The sequence below is a fragment of the Eptesicus fuscus genome, chromosome 21, assembly GCF_027574615.1.
Source record: "Eptesicus fuscus isolate TK198812 chromosome 21, DD_ASM_mEF_20220401, whole genome shotgun sequence".
Taxonomy (NCBI): domain Eukaryota; kingdom Metazoa; phylum Chordata; class Mammalia; order Chiroptera; family Vespertilionidae; genus Eptesicus; species Eptesicus fuscus.
In genome coordinates, this window is record NC_072493.1 from 685,939 (window position 1) to 711,452 (window position 25,514).

The 25,514-nt window shown below is 57.1% G+C and overlaps 1 protein-coding gene across 1 annotated transcript in view; it reads right to left on the bottom strand.

Moving 5' to 3' along the window:
- Positions 1–25,514, bottom strand: part of NLRC5 (NLR family CARD domain containing 5) — a 54,643-nt gene that overhangs the window by 2,766 nt on the left and 26,363 nt on the right. The window contains exons 24-45 of the mRNA XM_054710333.1: positions 25,114–25,203; positions 24,871–24,933; positions 22,306–22,389; positions 17,120–17,203; positions 15,848–15,937; positions 15,442–15,507; positions 14,913–14,996; positions 14,746–14,829; positions 12,168–12,254; positions 11,353–11,430; positions 10,582–10,665; positions 10,196–10,279; positions 8,451–8,534; positions 7,806–7,889; positions 5,765–5,848; positions 3,290–3,373; positions 2,930–3,013; positions 2,722–2,799; positions 1,974–2,057; positions 1,823–1,894; positions 1,275–1,358; positions 242–325 (exon numbers count right to left, since the gene is read on the bottom strand). Coding sequence (XP_054566308.1) covers positions 242–325; positions 1,275–1,358; positions 1,823–1,894; positions 1,974–2,057; positions 2,722–2,799; positions 2,930–3,013; positions 3,290–3,373; positions 5,765–5,848; positions 7,806–7,889; positions 8,451–8,534; positions 10,196–10,279; positions 10,582–10,665; positions 11,353–11,430; positions 12,168–12,254; positions 14,746–14,829; positions 14,913–14,996; positions 15,442–15,507; positions 15,848–15,937; positions 17,120–17,203; positions 22,306–22,389; positions 24,871–24,933; positions 25,114–25,203 — 1,800 coding nt within the window. The remainder of the gene's footprint in view (positions 1–241; positions 326–1,274; positions 1,359–1,822; positions 1,895–1,973; positions 2,058–2,721; positions 2,800–2,929; positions 3,014–3,289; positions 3,374–5,764; positions 5,849–7,805; positions 7,890–8,450; positions 8,535–10,195; positions 10,280–10,581; positions 10,666–11,352; positions 11,431–12,167; positions 12,255–14,745; positions 14,830–14,912; positions 14,997–15,441; positions 15,508–15,847; positions 15,938–17,119; positions 17,204–22,305; positions 22,390–24,870; positions 24,934–25,113; positions 25,204–25,514) is intronic.

Consider the following 25,514-nt stretch of genomic DNA (forward strand, 5'->3'; position numbering starts at 1 on the left):
CAAAGGCCAAGGGTCAAAGGCTAAAGGTCAGGGAGTTGATGGTCAGGGGTCAAAGGTGAGGGTGAGGTTTAAGGGCTAAGGGTTAAAGGTTAAGGGTTTAGAGGTTAGAGTTAGGCTTAGGGCTAGGGCAAGGAAGGTGTCCTGGAGGCAGAGGCCTGATCCATGGCCTCTGGGCTTCCCAGGACGGAGGTTTCCCTCTGGCCCTCCGCCCCGCTGGCTTCCCAGGATGGGCCCCTCTTACTCCACACTCTTCAGCCGCTGCATCCGAGGCAGGACCTGGGCCAATTCGGCAGCCGCCTCGTCCCCAAGCAGATTCCAGGACAACCTGCCGGACAGGGGCCCAGGTCAGCATCGGGAAAGCAGGGGGGTGGGGGCGTGAAGACGAGGTGGCAGATGGGGAGGGCTGGGCCAACAGGCACCAGAGGTCCCCGATGGGGTGCTTGTGTGCCCTCCCCCGAAGACTTCTCAAGGTGGCTCCTTGCTCCCCGCAAACCCATTCCCAAGCTGGCCATCCTTCAGAACCCAGGCAGCCAGGACCTGGCTGTCCCGTTCAGAACACTTGGTTTGCGGAAATGATGTCATGGTCCAAACTCCCACCATGCATGTGCTCCATGGTGACTCTCGTCACATCCATGTACCTCTTATTATTTGTTGCCTATTTTTCCACACACACACACACACACACACACACACACACACACACAATTGATTTCAGAAAGGAACAGAAACATCAATGATGAGAGAGAATCATTGATCGGCTGCCTCCTGCACGCCCCACACTGGGGATCGAGCCCACAATCCGGGCCTGTGCCCTGAACAAACCGTGACCTCCTGGTTCATAGGTCGACGCTCTACCACTGAGCTATGCCAGCCGGGCAAGATTTGAATGCCTCTGATTGCCAAGGGGGTGGGGGTGGAGGTGGGGGCAAGGCCAGCGGGCAGGTGGGGGGCTGCTGGCTTCAGCTACTCTTCACCACCAACAGGTGGTTTGTAAATCAGGGTCCCAGGAGCCAGGCAGGCGGCCTGTCCAGCCACCTCCCAAAGGGAAGGTCAGGGGCAAAGAGCCTCTAGGGACCTGCTGGCCCACCTCCCCTCCCGCCACTCACAGGCAGGGACACAGGCACCAACTGTGCCCCTCGCAGCCCGAGTGTGCAAACTTCCTCAAGAGGAGAACTGAGCAAGAATGGCCTTCCCGGGTAGCAGCGGGAGGGCTCTCGGCGGGGGAGCCGTTCCGGGCACCGCAGGCAGGGCCACGCCCGGAGCCCGGCACTCACAGGATTTCTTCCAGGGCCGGGCAGAGCGTGAAGCCGGCAGCGAGGAGCTTGGCAGCCTGGTCGTCGATCTCACAGGAAACCAGGCTGGGAGAGAGGGAGGGGATGGAGGTGTCTGAGTCAGGGCAGCTCCCAGCCCCTCCCCCTGCTGTACACGGAGCAGGAGGGAGCGAGTAACCAGGGGCCGGGGCACGTGGGAGTCTTAGAAAAGTGCTCCCGCTGGACCTGAGGCCTCTGTCACTTCAAAGGCTTTCCCGCCTGGCTGGTGTGGCTCAGTGGGTGAGCATCGACCCCTGAGCCGAGAGGTCACCAGGTCAATTCCCAGTCAGGGCACAGGCCCGGGTTGCAGGCTCGATCCCCAGGAGGGGGCGTGCAGGAGGCAGCAGATCGATGTTTCTCTCATTGATGTTTCTCTCTCTCTCTCTCTCTCTCTCTCCCCCTTCCTTTCTCTAAAATAAATCAATAAAAACATTTTTTACAAAAAGGCCTTCCTGGGTGTCAGAGAGGGCTGCCCCCCGCCCCCAGCTCCAGGGCGTCAGGGGGCTACTCACTCTATCTGCCTCAGCAGCGGGAGCCCCTGACGGAAGTGGGGGACCTGTCCGGCCAGGGTGTTCTCTGCCAAGCTGGGGGCAGACACACTGTGAGAAGAGCCCCGGACGCCCCCTCCCGTCCCCGTGCCCAGGCTCCACGGTGCCCACGCACCTGATCTCTTCCAAGTGCGGGCATCCATCCAGGGCCCGGCCCAGGCTCAGCGCCCCCTCTGGGCCCAGACGGCTGGACCGCAGGCTGGGGAAAGGGGAGGGGGAAGGGGAGTCTTGGGGAACCACGTGGGAGCTGGGGGGCTGGATCCCCCACTCACAGCCTTGTCTCAGGCTATTCCGCCAGACCTCAGAGGGTCTCTGGGTAACGGCCCTCCCCGGCCACGCAGGACCCAGGAGGTATCAGGGACCCTGGCTGTGGAGTCTGAGACCCCGTTGGAGCCTGGCTCCATGTGTTAGGAAGGTAAGCTCTCCACACCGCTCCTGCGCTCAGTCCTGCTGCCTGGAAAGGTAACCAATAAGACCCCAGCCCCGGCGGCTGCGGCTCCGGGAGGCCGTGGCACACACTGGCTGGGCAGGGCCGTGCGCTGGCGCTTCTCTCCCGCGTGGCCCTTGGCTGGCTTCCCGGCTCACCCAGAGGTGGGCCCAGGAGCCGTGTAACTCTTTTGCAGATGAGGAAACTGAGACTCAGAGGGCAGGGCCTGGCCACGGGCACACAGGGGCTGTGGCCGGCCCTGGACTAGGCTCCCCAGACTCCAGAGGCGGAGCAGGCGGGAGAGCGGGCAGCTGGCCCAGCACACACCAGTCTGCCCGAAGGTGGGCCGCTCAATGGATGGGGACCCCGACCCCCCAGCGCTCATGGAGGAGCCCCGCCCACCGGCCCGGCACACACCACAGGCGGGGACACTCACTGCAGGACCCTCAGGTGCGGGGGCAGCCCCCGGGCCAGCCCCAGGGCTGTGGGGTCCCCCAGGGCATTGCAGCTGAGCCTGGAGGGAGAGAAGGGATGAGGCTGAGCGCCTGGCTGGCTGCCTCCCGGGGAGACGAGGGCCAGGTGGGCTGTGAGGACACGGGGGTGGGGGGGGGGTGCGGAGGCCAGTCCCCCGGGCACACACTCACAGCAGCTCCTCCAGGTGCTTGCAAAGCGCGAGGGACTCCACCAGCCGCACGCCCCCCGCTGGGCAGATGCCATTGGCTGTGAGGCTGGGGGGGGGGGGCAGACATCAGGCCCTCAGACCCCCCATTTCCTCCACCCCCCACATCTCCCGGGCCCTAAGAGACAGCATCCCCCTGCACACCCTCCCACGCTGGTGGGGCAGAAAGGCCCGGAGAGGGGCAGGGGCTGGGCAGCTCGAGGCCCCAACGTGAGCAAGGCCGGGAGGTAACCCAGCCCCGCCGGCTGGCACTGAAGTTGAAGTTCAGCCTGAGGCAGAAGCCGGGGTCTCCCGAGGGCCCCCGTGGGGAGGGCTGGCCACTCACTCTATCCTCCGGAGCTCAGGCAGCCCGGGCAGGACGGCAGCCAAGTGCTGGGCACCCGCGTCTCCAATCTGGTTGTGGCTCAAGCTTGGAGAGAACACAGCAGAACTGGAAGCATCCGCCTGCCCCCCAGCTTGTCGGTTCCCATCCCCATCCCAGACCAGGCGGAGGCTGGCGTCTGGAGAAAGGCCCTCGCACTATGTGGGGTGACGACGCCAAATCCTATCCCGTGTTTACCAGGTCCTGCCTACGCCTGCCCTAAACGCCTCCAACACGCTCGCATCCCGCCACCGGGTTCCCGGGGCCGCGTCAGGGTTACGCTGCGCAGGCGTGGCTGAGGGCGACGAGTGTCGCCGACCCGTGAGGAGTGTCTTCCAGGAGCCTCTTGCTTTTGTCATCTTCCCCGACAAAGCGTTCTGGGCCTGGGGCAGGGACAGGCAACTCCCCCAGCTCCTCCAAGCTGGTGGCGGCTTTGAGGGCCTTGGCCAGGCGGTAGCAGCCGACGTCACCCATGCCGTCCCTACTCAGGCTGGAGAAGCAGGGACCAGGCCAGGAGGCCATCGCAGGAGTCAAGGCCTTGGCAGGGGCTGTGCTTACGAACTCTGCAGCTTGCAAAGCCTTTGCACGTCTAGGAACTCACAGCCAGTCCTCGAGCTTCGGGCGGAAGGACGGGCAGGGCGGGCATGACTGCAGCCCAGGAGGAGCTGAGGCTGCTTTGAAGCCCCCCAGGCCGGGCGGAAATGCAAGCCCGGGGCTGCCGGCCGGGGGCGGAGCCACGTGTTTGGTCTGATCAGACTTGGCCGCAGTCAGGCCCACATCAGGGATCTCCAGCCAGCCCCGCTGAGTGCCAAGTCCATGTGGCTCCGCAGTTCAGGCGGTTTCCCCAGGCCTCTTTCGCTAATCTCTGCAAATGGTGGGCCGATCCTCAAACCAGTCTAGTCTTTTCTGAGCCCTGACTGAGCCCTGCCTCTGGGAGTGGGAAAAGGTAAAACAACGCAGCCCATGCAAACTTAGCCCCACGTCAGCTATTTGTCTGAGGGCTGTTCTCTTCTGCAAATTAAAATGAGCCACCTGCCTTCCGTTAATGATGGGGGCCATGACCTGCTCCCACGTGCTATGCTCCCCAAACCCTCTGACCTCATTCCCTAGCCCTCCACAGGGCTGCAGGGGAGGGGGGGCTGGGGTAAGAACAAAGCAATGCCTGGTGTCATGCTTGGGCTGGTGTGTGTGTGTTTTTAAAATATATTTTTACTGCTCTCAGAGAGGAAGGGAGAGGGAAAGAGAGAGAGAGAAACATCGATGATGAGAGAGAATCACTGATTGGCTGCCTCCTGCATGCCCTCTAGCGGGGATGGAGCCTGCAAGCCGGGTACCTGCCCCTGATTGGAATCAAACCTGGGACCCTTCAGTCTGCAGGCCGACACTATTCCACTGAGCCAAACCGGCCAGGGCTTGGCTTTGTTATCAGTCATCATGTTTATATTTTGAAATGTCACATGGACAGAGCACGTGGTATTTGTTTTTCTAAGTGGCCAGGGCCGCAGGGGCGACTGTCAGGGTCACCTATCTGCGTCTAGACCAGAGATTTTCAACCGGTGCCGCCGAGTTCTTAACACACAACGCCTGCCCTGGCCACGGAGCTAGAGCACCGTCCCGACACGCCAGGGGTGTGGGTTCAATCCCAGGCAGGGCACATACAAGAACATGCAATACCTCACTGTGCAGTCCAGAGCACTGGCTTCTGTTCTGCTAGATTGTCAAATAAAAAAATGACAACAGCAGCCGTCCGTGTGAATGAATCAGCATTATGCTCTCGCCCCACCGCGCGGCTCAGGGGTGGAGCGTCGACCCAGGAACCAGGAGGTCACCGGTTTGACTCCTGGTTGGGGCACATGCCCGGGGTTGCAGGCTCCACCCCCAGTAGGGGGCGTGCAGGAGGCAGCCGATCAATGATGTTTCTATCTCTCTATCCCTTCCCCTCTCTCTACAATCAATAAAAACATATTTTTAAAAATTATACACTTTTTGGGTCACATTGGCAAACATGTAACATTTTTTGGGGTGCCATAGCATGTTAGTAATCCGTCGGTGTGTGACACGAGGTGGAAACGGTTGAAATCGCTGGTCTAGACCTTCACCACTCAGTGCGGTCGGGGCCCCAGAGCAGGCTCCTCGTGGGAGCTGGTTAGAGACGCAGAAGCCAGGCAAGCCGGACCCCGGGAACCAGACGTGTGAACCAGACACAGGTGAGTTTGTGCACACGGAGGGTGGGTTGTTCTGGGACTCGGCCCCCACCCCTCAGGCCACTTTTGTAGCCGGGAGGGAGTGGTGGCATTGGAAGGCAAGGGCAGTGGCACCACCGGGCAGGATGCAGGAATGTCCCAAGGACAGGGCACAGCGCTTCCTGGGCCGGTGGTCCCTGTGGAGCTGGAGATGGAGGCCTCCCGCCCACGCCCACGGGGCCGCTGGGGCGCTCACCAGAGGCTCTGCAGGCGCGTCATGTGGCTCAGTCCTCGCGTGAGCACGGCCAGCGTGGAGTCGTCCAGGGGGAAGTGGCTGAGGCTGGAGGGGAGGAGCGAGAGGAGGACTTGGCGTGGCTGGGGTTGGGCCCCCGGTGCAGACCGAGGCCCGTCAGTCCAGCTGCTTGAGGCCTCAGTGCTTGGCAATGCCAGGCTGCCCAGACAGCCACCTCCATCCACACGGTGTGAAAATACCGCACACAACAAAGCTGCCCTGGGGGGCCCAACGCCGTTTCCCGGCACGAATCACGAAAGCCATCCCAGCAGCAGCTCCATTTCTGAACCACACGGGACCCGGACTACTGGTCACATATCCAGGCTCAGGGCCATCCTGGCCGGTGGGGCTCAGTGGTTGGGCATGGTCCTGTGCACCAAAAGGTCGCCGGTTCAATTCCCGATCAGGGCACATGCCCGGGTTGCTGGCTCCATCCCCAGTAGGGGGCGTGCAGGAGGCCACCAATCAATGTTTCTCTCTCACATGGATGTTCCTCTCAGTCTCTCCCTCTCCCTTCTCTCTCTAAAATCAATAAAAACATATTTAAAAAAAAAAAGAAGAAGAAGAAGAGAAAGGGCCACAGGTCTGCTCTGTTCTCTGCAGCACCTCTAGTTCTGGGTCCTGGCCCAGGTGCCCAGGTGAGTCCATATTTGGCAAATGCATACATGAGCCCATGAATGACCTCACTGGCCTCCAACCCTCCAAACAAAAGCTTCCAGAGGCAGGGAGGCTGAGCAGAGGGGCCGGCACATGAAGGGGGACAGTTCAGTGGGAAGACAGGTGAGCCTTCTGGTCAAAGGTCGCCCTAATACCACCCCCATCCCTGGGCCCAAGGGGGAGGATTTCATTGATAAGAAGCAACAAGTCAGAGGCTACTCTGACATCGTATCCAAAACACATGTCAATAATCCGGAGCAGAGCTCACAACTGTCCTTTCAGAGCGTTCTCCCAGGGTGCCGCCCTCGGGGAGCGCATGGCCTCTGCTGCACATTTCTGCCATGACGGAACTTCAGAGCGAGTGTGTGCTTTTGGTCGTGGGAAGAACTCGGAGGTTAAAAGCAGAAGATGCCCTGTTAAATGTTCCATCTAGATGTTATTAAGTCTGTGCGAGATGGGACCTAGCCTTCAGTCGGAGGCTGTTTCTGGTGTTTCTAAGGATTTGGTGACTCCAAATTATAAAAGTTGCCAGAACCTAAAAAAGACGGCAGGCAAATGGCAGCGGACATCTGTGGAAACAGATTCTGTTTCCCTTTGTTCTGTGAATGGCGCCCGGAAATACCACTCCCCAGGAAGTCCAGAGCATTGGGTGGGCTCATGACCCAGATCAGGCCAATCAAAATACTGCGTGCTCAGAGCCACAGTGATTGGTTTAGGAATGGCCATGTGACCGGCGCTGGTCCAGTGAGAGTCAACCAAAGGCCTTTGTGGTAGGTACTGGGAGAAAGTACCAGTCGTTGTAGCTGCAGGAACAGCCTGCCTGAGAATGAAGTCAAGAGGGAGAGAGCCCTGGCCAGTTTGCTCAGTGGTTAGAGCACCAGCCTGCGGACGGAAGGGCATACACCTGGGTTTCATGCGGGAGGCAACCAATCGATATGTGTCTCTCTCTCATCAATGTTTCTCTCTCCCTCCCTTCCACTCTCTCTCAAAAAAAAAGCAACGGGAAAAAATATCCTCAGGTGAGGATTTAAACAACAAAAACAAGGTGGTGAGGGAGAGAGCCAGAGAGAAAGGGGGTGGGGGTGGGGGTGGGAACAAACATAGAACCTGGATCCAGCCAAGCCTGAAGCCAGCTCCCTTGCACTGTTCTGTGAGCGGAGCCAGTGCGTTTGGCTTGGGTGGGCTGGCGTGAGCAAGCGTTGGGACGGCCTCAGAGCCAGTCAGGGAGTGAAAAGGCGGCGCCCAGCTCACCGGGCCAGTCAGGGATTGACGGTTCGAGTTCCCAAAAGCTGCCAAGGTGGCTAGGCCTGCTCCCGCGGCCCTTCCCGGCTCCAACCACAGCACTTACTCGAGCCTCTTCAGCCAGCTCTTGCCTTCAAGGGCCCCCGTCAGCACCTGGGAGGCCTCCTCGCCAAGTTGATTGTTAGACAAGCTGTGGGGGACCAGGCACGAGGGGAGGGCTAGACAAGCCTGCCCAGCCCTGGACCCTCGGTGCCCGCAGGAGCCCATCCTGGCCCCCCCTCCTGCCCAGCCTCCCTGGGGGCATTCCTGGCTCCAACAGTCAGGCTCCGGGGTTCTGGAGGAGGGGGCATGGCCGTCACAACTGACCGGGCTAAGAAATGGTGCCCTGAGTGAGGGCTGCCAAAGAGGAGGCCGGGGCAAGGGACCACCCCCGACCCCCGACCTTCACACCCACACAGTGATCTGTTCATCCACAGCCACCTGGCAGAGAAGGGTCTGACCAGGTTACAGGTGAGGCATGCCCCTGGAGGGCACAGCTTTTTGCCCAGGGCCTGAATGAGAGGTGGAGTTGGGACCCAGGACACAGGCTCAGCCTTCCCCAGGCCACACCCAGAGAGGCTGCGCTTCCTCAGGGAGAAAGTGACCCCTTGACCTCTACTCCCCAGCTCCCCAGAGCCCACCTCCCGGTCCTCTCCACCCCTGGCCCTCAGCGGGGCCAGCCCTTCCCAGACCCCTCCTCCCTGAGACTCACTCCAGCTCCTCCAGGTGGCCACAGTGGCTCAGACCAGACGCCAGGGGGGCCAGGCCCTCGGAGCTCACACAGCTGGAGGCCAGCCTGGGGGGTCAAAGGGCAGCACGTCAGGCAGGAGCTCGGGGTCTTGGGGGCTCTGAATGCTGACGGCAGAGGGCAGGGAAGAGGGTGGGAAGCGGTTCCTGGGGAGGGGGGTCCTCCTTTCCTTCATAAACCTCTCCCCCTGGAATCAGTAAGTTGAGACATGGCTTGGACACAGGACTAGTTGAGTATTTTCCTAAACCATCACCATTCAGATGGCAGCTTCAATGGGCGTCACTGTGAAATCCAGCTAGTGACTGCCCACGTCCATGAGCTCTACACCTTTATTTAAACAACAACAACAAGAGAAGCACGTACGGAGCGGCGTTAAAGACTCATTGGCTCCCGGGCCGGCGTGGCTCAGTGGTTGAGTGTCGACCTATGAACCAGGAGGTCGCGGTTTGATTCCCATTAGGATGCATGCCCGGGTTGTGGGCTTGATCCCCAGTAGGGGGTGTGCAGGAGGCAGCTGATCAATGATTCTCATCATTGCTGTTTCTATCTCTCTCTTCCTCTCTGAAATCAATAAAAAAACTTATTAAAAAAAAAGACATATTGGCAAAAGGAGACCTTCTCTGGGATGCAAACAGTTGGATGAACACAGAATTGAAAGCTAGGGAAGCCCCATTTTGCAACCATCATCCTGCTGTTTGATTCAGGCAGGAATTGCCAGCAAATGCCAAAACTTCGTGGGTGAAAGTTTGAGGCAGAACGGGAAGTTTATGGAGTCTTAAAGCAGCTCCGTCAAAGACACCTGCTAATGAGAAAGAGAAAAGCTAGGAGCTGTGGGACTGAAGACGCCTGGCAGATGCCACCAAACCAGGTGATCACAGTTCGCGTCACCGGTAAGGGGACAGACAGGCATCATGTGCGTGCGGATGTGACGGGCTGAGGACACACAGACCTCGGGGATGCTCCTGCCCAACACGCAGAACCTGCATCTCCGCGCGAGGAAACGTGGGACAAGCCCAGGCTGCAGGGCGGTCTGCAGGATACCGGCACGTGACTGCCATGGCAATGTCCTGAGAGGCTGAGGGGCTGGGGACCTGATCCACAGAAGGAGACCACGAGAGACGGCACCTCACGGCCGTGTGTGGCCCAGGACTCGGGGGGGGGGGTGCGGTGGGGGAGATGCAATAAACATCATTATTGGGACAATTGGCAAAACTGAAACATGAACTATAGTTTAGATACTAGAAGCGTGTCAGTGTTAAATTTCCTAAATTTCAGGTTTTTTTTCTGGATCCTGGGAAAGACTGTCCTTGCTCTTAGGAAATTCGCTGAAATATTAAGGGATGAAGGGGCATGATTATGCAACTTGTTTTGAAATGTTAGAAAAGAAGGGAGAAAGAGGGGAGGGTGAGGAAAGAGGGAGGGAAGACGAGCAATGTGAGAAGAACACTGGCGAAGGGTGAATTTGGGAGAATGGACAGGAAGTCCCCCGTCTTCTTACCGCTTTGCTATGAGGTTGGGATGATTTCCAAGAAATAAAGGGAAAAAAGAAAGTGTGGGAAGGGGGTTCCTTTCTCGCCGGTGGCCACACACCCCGACATCAGCCACACCCCGGCGTCAGCTCCAGGGCTGAGCTGTGGCCCCGCCCCCGGGATCTGGACCGGGTTCCGCAGAGCTGCGGCCTGGGCACGGCCCCGGCCCCGTCTGCTTACCGGAAGGTCCTCAGCTCCGACAGCGGCAGCAGGAAGCCTTGCAGCAGCAGGCAGCTGGCGTGGCAGAGGTTCACCTGGGCCAAGCTGAGGGCCAAGCATAGGCCAAGGCACTTCAGGCCGACCACCTCAGGGAGACGGGGAGGCCCAGAAAGGGGAAAGTCCACCCAAGAGCTCCCAGCGGGGCAAGGGCCCCCCCATGTCACCCTAGGGCTGCCCCCCACTGGCCAAGTGCAATTCCCTCCTGCACATGGAAGCAGGAACGCCGGGGTCCGGCACCGCCAGGCTCTGCCCACCCCATCCCGGCCCGGCCAGCCCCTCACACGTGGCCCGGAGTGGACACCGGGTGGACCAGAGGACTCGGGCCCAGACAGTTTCGGGGCGCTGACCTGAGCTGCCGCAGCCAGGTGCACGTCTCCATCAGCTGCCCGGCAAGAAGGCTGTGGTGGGTCTCAAGGTCACAGCGAGCCAACCTGGAGGGAGGCAGGGAGGCAGCCGTTTCTGAACGCCAGGATCCGTATTAGGGACTGAGCCCCCGCTTGCAAGGACCTTCCCTTGAGGGGGTGTATAAATGCCAATCAAATAAAGTCCCACCATTTACTGTTCAGTGAAGGGAAGGGGAGGTCCAGGCGGGAGCTGGTGCGGCTGTGCAGGCTGCTCACTGCACCAGGGACCTAGCCGGGGAGGGGAGTTGGGGCTGGGGGCCAGCTCCGGTCTGTACACTGCAAGGCTGCATTCATCCATAGGATGACACTTAATTTCCAAAAGAGAGGATAATGGGGGGGACTTGACTAAGTCTGGGGGTTCAGAGGGGCCTTCCTGAGGTGGTAGCATTTAAGCGGAGACCTGAAGGATGCGAGGGAGTTAGCCAAGTGAAGAAGGAGGAAGAGGTTCCTTCCCTTGGCGGGGGAACCGCCTGTGCAAAGGCCCTGAGGTCAAAGGGAGCGGGGTGGTCTTCGGGCAACTGAGAGTTGGAAGGGAGGCCGAGGCTGGGGTTCGGGGCAGGGGTGGGCAGCATGGAGAGGCAGATTCAAGCAGACCTCCCGGGCCACGTAGAGACTACGGGCGTCCACGCAGGGGCACGAGGAACACTGGTCAGAAGCAGCAGACCCCAACCCATCCCTAGCCACTCGCGTGGGGCCCCAGGTTCTGGGTCCCACCTGCGGGCCACGGCCTCGGGGTTCTCCTGACGGGGAAAGTTCAGCTGGAGGCAGAGCTGCCGCTGGCTCTGGGAGAGGCTGCGGGGGAGGAGGGCAGCGTGAGGCCACGGCACCTTCCCTGTGTCGGAGGAGCTGGGATCCAGGCTGCTCAGCCCCTGGCTCTGAGCTCCCAGACCCGGTGGGGCCCCGGACACAGGTCAGTGGGACCCCAAAGCCCTTGCTCTTAGCGACTCCACATCGTTGTGCCACGCCTGGTCACAGAGCCACGATGTGTGTTACTGTAAGCCAGGGCCACCTCTAGGCCACCAGTGTGGACTCCCGCCGTGTCACCTGAGATCCAACAGCCCTTTGTCGTGTGTGTGTGTGTGTGTGTGTTTAATAATTCTTTATTGTTGAAAGTATCACATATGTCCCCCTTTCCCCCATTGACCCCCTCCAGCCCCCCCCGCCCTAGGCCCTCACCACCCTATTGTCCGTGTCCAGGGGTTATGCACATGTCCGTACAAGGTCTTTGGTTGATCACCTCCCACCCACCCACCCTCCCCGCCTTCTCCCCAAGGTTCCCCACTCCAACAGCCCCTTGTCTGACCCGGGGCCGCCTCCCCTCCCAGGCACTGCGGCTTGACTGCTGCACCAGTCCCAACAAGGCGCAGCCCCCGCGGGTGCCCTGGAGCTGCTGCCACTTTGGGGACCCAGAGAACTCACTAGTGACATGGCTGTCACCCACAGGACAAGAGACCACGTCTAGGTGAGGGAAGGTCCCGACGGCCATGAGCTGATGAGGAATTCAGAGGGGGCCTCCTCCCTGGACCCACCTGATCTCGGTGATGTTGCCCGAGGCCTGGGTGCAGACTTGTAGCAGGGTGAGCACCCCAGCTCTGCCCATCCACGGCTCCTCCACCCTGTCGCAGAAGCGGACACAGACAAAGGTCCCCTGGGTAAGCGGGGGGAGGGGGGGAGTGCCAAGGGAGTCCTAGAGGCCTTGGGTTTTTTGCTAATTTAAAAACTATAACATTATACAGCTAGGCAGCAGCATAACAGGAAATGGCCATTCTCACTCCAGCTGTTATTGCAACGATGCAAACAGAAAATGTCATTTTAAAAATAATACTTTTAGGTTAAACAAAAGGTCCACATAATTTCACTCGCAAAGAGAAAGAAACAAAATTGTGTCTAAAACATGATTGCAATCTTCTATTCGAGGAAAGGAAAAATAAGAACAGAGAGAAAGAGAGAGAGGGATGAGGAAAATATATTAAATGTTAATGGTATTTGTTTAGATGGTGGTATTCTCGTGATGGTTTTTATTTTATTTCTTCTTTAGTTTTCATTATTTTCCGGGCCTTCTAAATGTACATGCATTAGACACAGGACAAAGAGTTGTCCTGTGTTGAAAATATTCCTGTTTTAAAGTTATACTGTATTCTTTTCAAGTGCTGTTTTTTTTAATGCTCTTATGGACTTGCCCGCAAATTTCTACAACTACTATATATTATTTTTAGAGTAAGAAAAGTTTTATTCTCAAACATTATTTTGGGCGGTCCAGCAATTCTGGGCACACATCCCAAAGCTGAAAGCAGAGATACCAAGAGGTGCTTGTGCACCTGAGGTCATACAGCATCATTCACAAGAGCCCCAAAGTGGAGGCAGCCCAGTGTCCACCCATGAGCGGATAGGCACAGTGTGTCCATCCATCCAGCGGATTATCATTCAGCCTTAAACAGGAAGAGAATCCTGGCACGTGCTGCACGCGGATGAACCTGAAGGACACATGGTACACATGCTACAACACGGATGAACCTGAAGGACACATGGTAAGTGAAATAAGCACTGAGTCCCTAGACTTGGAGACAGAAAGTAAAGGGTGGTTGCCAGGGGCTGGGGGAGGGGCGTGGGGAGTTCGTGCTTAATGGGAACAAAGTTTCAGTTTTGCCAGAAGAAAAGCGTCTGGAGATGGATGGTGGTGATGGTTGCACAACAATGTGAGTGTACTTCACACGACTGAACTGCACATTTAAAAATGGCCCGGCTGGTGTGGCTCAGTGGTTGAGCATCGACCTATGAACTAGGAGGTCACAGTTCAATTCCTGTCAGGGCACAAGTCTGGGTTGTGGTCTTGATCCCCAGTAGGGCGTGTGCAGGAGGCAGCTGATCAATTCTCTCTCATCATTGGTGTTTCTCTCTCTCCTTCTCCCTTCCTTTCTGAAATGAATAAAAATATCCTCCTCCGATATAATAAAAGGTTAATATGCAAATTGACCTAACAGCAGAACTACAGGGAACAACTGGTCGCTATGACACGCACTGACCACCAGGGGGCAGACGCTCAATGCAGGAGCTGCCCCCTGGTGGTCAGTGTGCTCCCACAGGGGAAGCTCTGCTCAGCCACAAGCCGGGCTGAGGGCTGTGAGCGCAGCGGCTGTGGCGGGAACCTCTCCCGCCTCCTTGGCAGCGCTAAGGATGTCCGACTGCTGCTTAAGCTGTTAGTTGGCCATCCCCCGAGGGCTCCCGGGCTGCCAGAGGGATGTCTGACTGCCAGCTTAGGCCCGATCCCCCAGGGAGCAGGCCTAAGCCGGCAGGGGGACATCCCCCGAGGGGTCCTGGACTGCGAAAGGGTGCAGGCCGGGCTGAGGGACCCCCACGTGCATGAATTTTCATGCACCAGGCCTCTAGTATATCTATAAAAATAAAACACTTCAGCCGAAATAAAAAAAGTGAAGCAAAATTGGAAAAATATAAACCATCATCAAATCTAGGTAATGGGAATATGAGTTTTCAAAATGATTCTCCTTTTTGGTGTCTCCTGTCTCTTCCTGAAGGTTTTAAAATGACAGGAGTGAACCTACGAACACGCTATTTGTTGGATGTTATTTCTGACCTCAACTGGATGCCATTTGTAGTTGTTTTTATTTTTATTTTTTGATTAATCCTCACCCGAGAATAATTTTTCCAATGATTTTGTTGTTGTTGAGAAAGTGGAGGAGAGAGAGGTGGGGGGAGGGAGAGAGAAATATTGATGTGGGAGACACGTTTATTGATTGCCTGCCATTCACACTCCAACCAGGCCAGCTTGCAATCGAGGTCCATGCTCTTGGCCAGGAATCAACCCTGAGCCCCTTCGGCCCAAGGACTAATGCTCTAACCACTCAGCCCAACTGGCCGCGCATCCTTTTTTTTTCCCTGAAGATCCCAAGGGTAGACCCCACCCCGGGGTTCTGTGTGTGCCTGAGGGGGTCTCTGGGACCAATGGGCAGGTTGGCTCTGTGTCCAGGTGGCAGAGTTCCAGGTGCAGGAGATGGCCAGGGCACGATCCTGGGGGGACCCATACCCAGTGCCCACCCCGCCCCTCATTCACGCCCCCGCCCCCCACCCAGGGGCAGAGGAAGCCGCTACCTGAGCCGGAGCAGCCCCGCGGGCCGCCGCAGCAGACGCAGGAGCAGGGTCAGGTCCTGCAGGCCCAGGCAGCACCGGCTCAGCCTGGGACAGAGGGAGGGGAGACGGCGGCTCTAGGAGGGAGCCCCGCTCCTCAGCTGCCCCGACGGGTGGGCCCCGTAACTCACGTGAGCTCCGTCAGGTGCCAGGCCTGGCTCAGGCCAGCGGCCAGTCTGGTCATGTGCTCTGGTCTGAAGCTGCACTCCCTCAGCCTGAGGGCAGAGGGCAGAGGGCAGAGGGCAGAGCCTGGGTGAAGTCTGTCCAAGCTGCTGTCCTGCTTCCTCCCAGCCCCCCAGGGCCTTTCGGGGACCCCACTGAGTGCAAAGGCCTGGACCAGGGCCTGAGGAAAGGCCAAAGGGGCAGCTCTTTGGAGAGACCGCTCCCCGAGAAAGTCACACAGCTGGTCAGTGATAGAGTCGGCAGTTACCCCCCAGGGGGCTCCAGGGTCCAAGCTCCTAACCATGAGCCTCCAGACCTATAGTTAGCCCCTGGCTAAGAGGCACAAGTGTGGGGGTACTGGGAGCACATGAGGGGCAGAGAGCAGGAAGGAGGGTGCGTGAAGGAGGAGAGGGCCCCGCAAAGGAGGCATGGAGCCTCCACAGAGTCACCCCCCATACCCCCCACCGTCAGCCCCCCTCACCCCAGACCAGCAGTTACCTCAAGGTCTTCCCGGCCTCCTCCTGTCGGGAGAAGTGAACACGGAAGCTCTGCTGGGAGCCCAGGCTGCAGAGAGAGGGTAGAAGCCAGGGGCTTGCCAGCATCCTCAGCACCCAGGCGCCAGGGGGCGCCGGAGAGAAAGGGGCTGGGGTGCAGGGGCCAGGGGTGGGCAGCCATGAGGGAGAGGCCCTTCCTGACCAGAGGAGACCCCACCCCAACCAGCAAGCACACTAAGGCCTGCCCTTCCCCCGGGACCGCCCTGGTCCCACGGCCCGGGGGCTCAGCGTGTGGAGACCGTGGCCGGTTCAGTGAGCCGGGAGACTCGGCGGTGGCCCCGTCACACAGAAAAGGCCGCGACGTGTGGGGCCTCGCTGCCCCTCCAGCAGCCGGCGGCACCGGGCCTTACTTCACGGCGGCCTCCCGGATGCGCGGGCAGGAAGGCAGGGTCTCCGTCAGGCACAGGGCACCTTCCTGAGAGATGCTGTTGCCACTGAGGCTGGAGGAGAAACAGGTTTGGGCTGGGTGTGGGGGCAGCACCTCCATGGAGCCCCTCCCAGCCCCGTCTCCCCGCCCGCTGTCACTTCCAGGAGGAGAGTCCTCCATGTCCAAGTGTCCACTCCCCAGGGCGCGGTCGGCAAACTCATTAGTCAACAGAGCCAAATACCAACAGCACAACAATTGACATTTCTTTTGAGAGCCAAATTTTTTAAACTTAAACTTCTTCTAACGCCACTTCTTCAAAATAGACTCTCCCAGGCTGTTTTGCGGAAGAGCCACACTCAAGGGGCCAAAGAGCCGAATGTGGCTCGCGAGCCGCAGTTTGCCCACCACTGCCCCAGGTGGAGGCACTGAGGTCCAGAGAGGCCAGAGGGGCCCCTTCTCCGTACGGCAGGGTGGCCCCCGCGTCCTCGAGAGCTGCACCCTCTGGGCCTGCTGTCCTTTGGGTCTGGGACAGGCCAGGCTGGCAGCTCCCGCCCCACACAGAGCACCCAGCTCCGTGGCCTAGCAACGGGCTGTATCCTGGCCCTGGCCGCCTGCCTCCCAGCTCACTGGGGAGATCGGGAGAGTATGGATGACTTCCGGGGACGCTCCCTGCTGTGGGGACCTCTCTAAATCCGTGTCCCGGGGATTTGGTCAGAGGAGCTTCAGGGACGGGTGGACCAGGAGCTGAGACAGCTGAGACCCTGCGTCCGCTGCGTAGTCACCAAGCTTCAGTCGCAGCCGCTCCTGGTTGTCTGGTGGAGGCTCTTCCCGGGGTGGGCAACAAGAGGAGGAGGAAAGGGCCCAGCGTGGGGGTGTCAAGGTAAGAATCACCCTTTTCCCCTCCCAAGTCCTTGTCCTCTGGAGTTCTCTGGGGAGCCCTCAAAAGATCCCTCCGCCCGGCCGGTGTGGCCCCGTGATTGAGCATCGACCTATGAACCAGGAGGTCATGGTTCGATTCCGGTCAGGGCACAGGCCAGGGTTGTGGGCTCGATCCCCAGTGTGGGGTGTACAGGCGGCGCCGATTCACGATTCTCTCATCATTGATGTTTCCATCTCCCTCTCCCTCTCCCTTCTCTCTGACATCAATCAATCAATCAATAAAAATGTACACACATATAAAAAGATCCCTCCAAACCCACGCTCTCGGCCCAGGAAGGGTTCCTCTTCGCTGTCCTTGAGGCTGCTCATCACTTACTCAAGAGAACCCGAGATGGGCAGCCGAGGCAGACACATCAGCAAGCTCCTGAGCCCGCCGTCACCCAGCTGGTTGGCTGAGAGGCTGTGGGAGGTAAGAGGAGGCGGTTGATGGTTAGAGCTGCATCGCTGCCACTCCACCCACATAGCACTCTCATCACCACTTCATATCACCTCCGCCAGTCAGCGCTGCTCCGTCCCAACATCACCATCATCACCACCAGCTTCATCCCATCGTCACTACTTGAATTCCCCAAGCCCACCACCACCACCACCCCCTCCAGCACCACTAGGATCACCACCAATTATCACCACCACCATCACCCCCTCCAGCACCACTAGGATCACCACCAATTATCACCACCACCATCACCACCACCATCTCCATCACCACTAGGATCACCACCAATTATCACCACCACCACCATCTCCAGCACCACTAGGATCACCACCAATTATCACCACCACCATCACCACCATCTCCATCACCACTAGGATCACCACCAATTATCACCACCACCACCATCTCCAGCACCACTAGGATCACCACCAATTATCACCACCACCATCACCCCCTCCAGCACCACTAGGATCACCACCAATTATCACCACCACCACCACCATCATCTCCATCACCACTAGGATCACCGCCAATTATCACCACCACCACCACCCCCTCCATCACCACTAGGATCACCACCAATTATCACCACCACCACCACCACCATCTCCAGCACCACTAGGATCACCACCAATTATCACCACCACCACCACCACCATCTCCAGCACCACTAGGATCACCACCAATTATCACCACCACCACCACCACCTCCTCCAGCACCACTAGGATCATCACCAATTATCACCACCACCACCACCCCCTCCATCACCACTAGGATCACCGCCAATTATCACCACCACCACCATCTCCAGCACCACTAGGATCACCACCAATTATCACCACCACCATCACCCCCTCCAGCACCACTAGGATCACCGCCAATTATCACCACCACCATCACCACCATCATCTCCATCACCACTAGGATCACCACCAATTATCACCACCACCATCACCATCATCTCCATCACCACTAGGATCACCACCAATTATCACCACCACCACCACCCCCTCCAGCACCACTAGGATCACCGCCAATTATCACCACCACCATCACCCCCTCCAGCACCACTAGGATCACCGCCAATTATCACCACCACCATCACCATCATCTCCATCACCACTAGGATCATCACCAATTATCACCACCACCACCCCCTCCATCACCACTAGGATCACCACCAATTATCACCACCACCACCACCCCCTCCATCACCACTAGGATCATCACCAATTATCACCACCACCATCACCATCATCTCCATCACCACTAGGATCACCGCCAATTATCACCACCACCATCACCCCCTCCAGCACCACTAGGATCACCGCCAATTATCACCACCACCACCACCCCCTCCAGCACCACTAGGATCACCGCCAATTATCACCACCACCACCACCCCCTCCAGCACCACTAGGATCACCGCCAATTATCACCACCACCATCACCCCCTCCATCACCACTAGGATCACCACCAATTATCACCACCACCACCCCCTCCAGCACCACTAGGATCACCACCAATTATCACCACCACCATCACCCCCTCCATCACCACTAGGATCACCGCCAATTATCACCACCACCACCACCCCCACCATCACCACTAGGATCACCACCAATTATCATCACCACCATCACCCCCTCCAGCACCACTAGGATCATCACCAATTATCACCACCACCATCACCCCCTCCAGCACCACTAGGATCACCACCAATTATCACCACCACCACCACCCCCTCCATCACCACTAGGATCACCACCAATTATCACCACCACCATCACCATCATCTCCATCACCACTAGGATCACCGCCAATTATCACCACCACCACCACCCCCTCCATCACCACTAGGATCACCGCCAATTATCACCACCACCACCACCATCATCTCCATCACCACTAGGATCACCGCCAATTATCACCACCACCACCACCATCATCTCCATCACCACTAGGATCACCACCAATTACCACCACCACCATCACCATCATCTCCAGCACCACTAGGATCACCGCCAATTATCACCACCACCATCACCATCATCTCCATCACCACTAGGATCACCACCAATTATCACCACCACCACCACCCCCTCCAGCACCACTAGGATCACCGCCAATTATCACCACCACCATCACCATCATCTCCATCACCACTAGGATCACCGCCAATTATCACCACCACCATCACCATCATCTCCATCACCACTAGGATCATCACCAATTACCACCACCACCACCACCTCCTCCAGCACCACTAGGATCACCACCAATTATCATCACCACCACCACCCCCTCCATCACCACTAGGATCACCACCAATTATCACCACCACCACCACCCCCTCCAGCACCACTAGGATCACCACCAATTATCACCACCACCACCACCATCATCTCCATCACCACTAGGATCACCACCAATTATCATCACCACCACCACCCCCTCCATCACCACTAGGATCACCACCAATTATCACCACCACCACCCCCTCCAGCACCACTAGGATCACCACCAATTATCACCACCACCACCACCATCATCTCCATCACCACTAGGATCATCACCAATTATCACCACCACCACCACCCCCTCCATCACCACTAGGATCACCACCAATTATCATCACCACCACCACCATCATCTCCATCACCACTAGGATCACCACCAATTATCACCACCACCATCATCTCCAGCACCACTAGGATCACCGCCAATTATCACCACCACCACCACCCCCTCCATCACCACTAGGATCACCACCAATTATCACCACCACCATCACCCCCTCCAGCACCACTAGGATCACCACCAATTATCACCACCACCACCATCATCTCCATCACCACTAGGATCACCGTTAATTATCACCACCATCACCACCCCCTCCATCACCACTAGGATCACCGCCAATTATCACCACCACCATCACCCCCTCCATCACCACTAGGATCACCGCCAATTATCACCACCACCACCCCCTCCAGCACCACTAGGATCACCACCAATTATCACCACCACCATCACCATCATCTCCATCACCACTAGGATCACCACCAATTATCACCACCACCACCCCCTCCAGCACCACTAGGATCACCACCAATTATCACCACCACCATCACCATCATCTCCATCACCACTAGGATCACCACCAATTATCACCACCACCATCACCATCATCTCCATCACCACTAGGATCACCACCAATTATCATCACCACCATCATGCAACAGCTCCCGTGTCCCCGTCACCATCCCCTCTCCAGCACCACAGTTAACCAGTCCTCATCTTCCCCTTCAATATCTGCTGACCTCTCCCAGGACTCCAGCAGGCTTGCGGGAGTTAGAGAAAACCCAATTAGCTTTGACTAAGCCCTTGGCCCGCGTCAGTTGGGAGCTACCATTTTGGAACAAGAGTAAATTCAGGAAAAAGATATTTGGGGGCTGTATTTACCCAACAGAGCTCCTCTTTTAATTTGGGAATACAATATCAGAAATTGAGTGCTTTCTTACTTCTTCATTGTAGCCGTCTGTGGTTTAGCCACAGTGTAGGACAGTATGACCAGCATGCCCTGGGACATCTGGTTTTGTCCTGCATCTTTGGACTCATTTTGTCCCTGATTTTGACACTCCCGAGGCTTATCTATTTCATCTTTTCCTGAGATACTGTAAAAATTAGCTTGTGCCCTGACAGGTTTGGCTCAGTGGATAGAGCTCGGCCTGCGGACTCAAGGGTCCCAGGTTCGATTCCGGTCAAGGGCATGTACCTTGGTTGCGGGCACATCCCCAGTGGGAGGTGCTCGGGAGGCAGCTGATCGATGTTTCTCTCTCATTGATGTTTCTAACTCTCTATCCCTCTCCCTTCCTCTCTGTAAAAAATAAATAAAATATAAAAACAAAACAAATGATAAAAAAAATTAGCTTGTTCCACAAAGCCCCTTAATCATCTTTAAAATAAGAAAAAGTGCCCTCTACAATGAAACAAACAAACAAACAAACAATCAAAACCTCAAAGGGCATATTACTTATTCCTTTTTCGTTAGCATACATAATTTTTGCCCTGGCCCATGTGGCTCAGTTGGTAGAGCATTTTCCCATGCACCGAGAGGTCGCAGGTTTGATTCCCAAGCAGGGCACATGTCTGAGTTTCAGGCTCAATCATCAGTGTGGGGCGTGCAGGAGGCAGCCGATAGATGTCTCTCTCTCTCTCTCTCTCTCCCCTAAAATCAACAAAAAATATTAAAATCAATGAAAAACATATTTAAAAAATAAAGTACATTGTTTTCATCAAACACATTTCTCTTCTTGGCCACATCATGACAGGAAGTTAGTTAATTTTTTTGCACAGCTCTCTTTCACTCCTACAGGTCCTTAGCTGAGCTCCCTCACAGCTGTGAAAAGACTGCATTGTATTAGCTGTGTGAGCTTGAGCAAGTCCTTAAACTCTCTGAGCCTCAGCTTCCCCTGTGCAAATGGGGATGATAGTATCTGGGTTTGTTGGAAGGACGAGAAGATGACCTAAGGCACTTACATCAGTGGAGAAGTGCCCAATAGTGTTTGCTATTATTATTATTATATTTTTCTGCCCATGTGGGGGCTGCACTGTTTGGGCATCCAAGACAGGCCACATGATACCACTTCTCAACAGCACGGAAGCTCATGAGTTCCCCGCCCAGCTGGCTCCGGGACCCCCTCAGGCTGAGGCATTTGGTGCTTTTAACCCCCTGCCAGGCAAACCAATGGATCCTTCGTGTTAGTGCCCATCAGCCAGCAGAGCTCCGATGCCTTGATCAACGCGAGGCCGAAGGGCCCCTGTGACCCTTAGTGAAGGGCTCCCCAACTTAGATCCAGGGCACACTCTGAACCAGCTCCACTACCGCGGGAGTGGGGTGGGTGGGAGGGATAACATGGTACAGAGAAACCTTAAGGGTGTGACCCATAGTCCTGGGCTGGGGTTGAGTGCACACACACACACACACACACACACACACACCAGCGCCACCCAGGTGCCTGCTCCCAGACTGCTCTCCCTGCTCCTCTCCTCGCAACTTACTCCAGCTGGCTGAGGTCCTCACACTTCCTCAGCACCTCGCACAGTGGCTCCACGTGCACCTGGCCGAGGCCGCAGCCCGTGAACCTGCTGGGGGAGGGGGAACGAGCCGGAGCGGGGGCGGTGAGCCACTCAGACCCACTCCCCCTGGCTTGTCCCGGGGTGGCCTCACCCAAGCTTGGACTCTCTGGGGCTACCCACTTCCACCACTCCCACCTGCCCCACAGCTGGTCCCCCTGGAACTCCCGTGCTCCCTCCGGGGAGGTGGCTCTCAAAGGAGGAACTTGCTGAGACGCAAAGTCTGGGAACTCAGCCCAGCCCCACTGAGTCAGCACCTCTAGGGGCAAAGCTCTCTGATTCAGCCTCCAGCTGGAGAACAACAGCTCTTGGGATCATTCAAAAATATGTACAGTTTTTGAGAGAGAGGAAGGAAGAGAGAGAGAAACATCACCCAAAAAGCAAGTGTGTGCCCTGACCAGGAATTGAACCGGCGACCTTTCGGTGCGCGGGACCACGCCCAGCCAACTGAGCGGCACAAGCTAGGACTTGGAGCCATTTAACGAAGACACGGGGCAGGGAGTAGGGTGAGCCTTCTCTTGCAGAGGCTATCGATGCTGGAATGAAAACGAGAGGCAAACCTGCCTTGGAAAGGCCTAACCTTGGACTCTGTAATAAGGCAAAGGAAGAGCCTGTGACCAGCCAGCAGCTGAAGAAAAAAAAATCTTAAAATCAGAAAGCTCCCAAAATCAATATTTCACATTTTTATCACGATTGCTTTCCCCACAGTCTTAAATTTCCTCGTACACTATTTTTACCTCCTATTTTCAAATCAGCTCCTTCTGGTTTAAATCATTTACTGTAAAAGGAACCCCGTGTCACTCACTGAGATGGGAAACTGGCATCGCGTGCCACACGCAGGCCATGAGCATAAGAACACGCGAGAGCAAAAGCCCATCATTAAATCCCTGCCGGACACTGACCTGCCGAGGGCGCTCCTTCTTACACAGGGCGCTCCGTGTTGAGAAGTGTTCCAGACCCGCTAACACGCCACCCAGACTCCCCCTGGTCGCAGACACAGGGACCGTGACCTCACGAAGGCGTCGATGAGTTTGAACGACTCTGCTCTCTGCCCAGCTCCCTAAAAATCACCCCACCCCGGTCTGGGACCTACACTTTGGAAACCTCTGACTTGGAAACTATCGCTGGGCTAGGACAGGCATCAAAAACTACAGCTAAGCCCCGCTGGCGTGGCTCAGGGGTTGAGTGTCAACCTATGAACCAGGAGGTCACGGTTAGATTCCTGGTCAGGGCACATGCCTGGGTTGTGGTCCCCAGTAGGGGGCGTGCAGGAGGCAGCCGATCAAATTCTCTCTCATCATTGATGCTTCTCTCTCTCTCCCTTCCTCTCTGAAATCAATAAAAATATATTAAAAAAGAAGAATCAAGCCCTGACCGGTTTGGCTCCGTGGATAGAGCGTTGGACTGCGAACTGAAGGGTCCCGGGTTCGATTCCAGTCAAGGGCATGTACCTTAGTTGTGGGTACATCCCTAGGAGGAGGTGTGCAGGAGGCAGCTGATCGATGTTTCTCTCTCATCGATGTGATGTTTCTAGCTCTCTGTCCCTCTCCCTTCCTCTCTGTAAAAAATCAATAAAATATATTTATTTTAAAAAAAGAATCAACCAATGAATGCATAAATAAGTGGAACAGTAAGTCGATGTCTCTCTCTTTCTCCCTCCTCCTCCTCTCCCTCCAAAGAACGGTGCCTTCAGAAGCTCAACAAATACTAGCTCTTCTGCTTCTCAGTTCACAGCTGAGGCGCAGCCAGAAGGGTCTGGTCCAAGGCCTCGGGGAGGCAGCGGCAGACCTGTCACCTCTGCCCTCAGCGGTCACCCTCCCCATTAGCCTGCCTCCACGCAATACCTGCCCCTCTCGGCCCCAACCACAGAGCACTGGTCCCGGAGTCAGCCGTGGGGGGGCACTGGCACACGTGACACCCATGCCTGACACGTTGCCTCATGTAATCCTTGCAGGCGCCCTGCAGCACGGGGTCTCCCGTCTCCAAAAGCAGGAGCCGAGGCTCAGAGAGGTCAGGGAACTTGCCCAAAGTGCCGGCCTCGTGGAGCTGGGACTAAAGCCTGGTGGGCGGTTACGAAGCCCCATTTCTCCAGCTCTCAGTTCTGGGCCAGTCGGACGTGTACCCCTTTGCCCTTGACAAAGCCCACCCTCTCTGGAGCCTTGCTTCATTTTTAAATTATTTTTTTATTGATTTTTTAGAGAGACATCAATTTGTTCTTCCACTTATTGATGGATCATTGGTTGATTCTTGTATGTGCCCTGACCAGGGATCGAACCCACAACCTTGGCGTATCGGGACGATGCTCTGACCAATGAGCTCCCCGGCCAGGGCTGGAGCCCCGCGCCTTCACGTTGGAGGAAACAAGGCCCCTTGCAGGTCCTTCTGGGGGAGCGCTCAGCACAGTCTCCGCCGTCTGTCCTCTCGCCATCCGGAGGCAGGTCTCCCGGTCCCCACTACCCACTGGCCGCCAGGGCCCCGCCCCGGACTCACCCACAGCGCCCGCCTTTCTGCTCCTCGCTAGACTTGAAGTGCAGGGTGGCATCATGCAAGGACCTGGAGCACACGGTACCTGGGTCAGCCCCTGGCCACCGCCTCGGGATGCCCCAGGAGGCACCCCTCCTCCAGGAGCCCAGCCTCTGACGTGGGTCCCACGGCCTCTGTCCTACCCCTCACACCCCCCAGGCTTCAGGCACAACCCCCAAGACCAGCCCCGTGGTCCTGGGCAATGCCCACCTGAGATCCACCTTCTCCACTCGTGGGCACAGGCTGAGGAGGTGAGCCAGCAGGAAGGGGCTCCTCGGGGACAGAGGCGTCTGGCTCAGCCTGAGGAGGGAAGGGGCGGCCCCAAGTCAGCAAATGGGAGCCGGGACAGGCTGGCGGGAAGGAACCGGGGGCGGGGAGGGCAGCACCGCAATGAGGGACACACAGGGGCTTGAGGTCAAGCTGACCGGGGTTTGAGCCCCAGCTCTGCTTACTGGCTGTGTGTCCCTGCGTGAGTCATTCAAGCTCTCTGAGCCTCAGTTTCCCTACATGGACAACAGGCCTCTGCTCATGGTCTACCTTCCCCTGCAGGTGAACTGAGGGTTTAATTACATCGAGTGTGGGCACTGCCTAACCGATACCCATGCTCATTG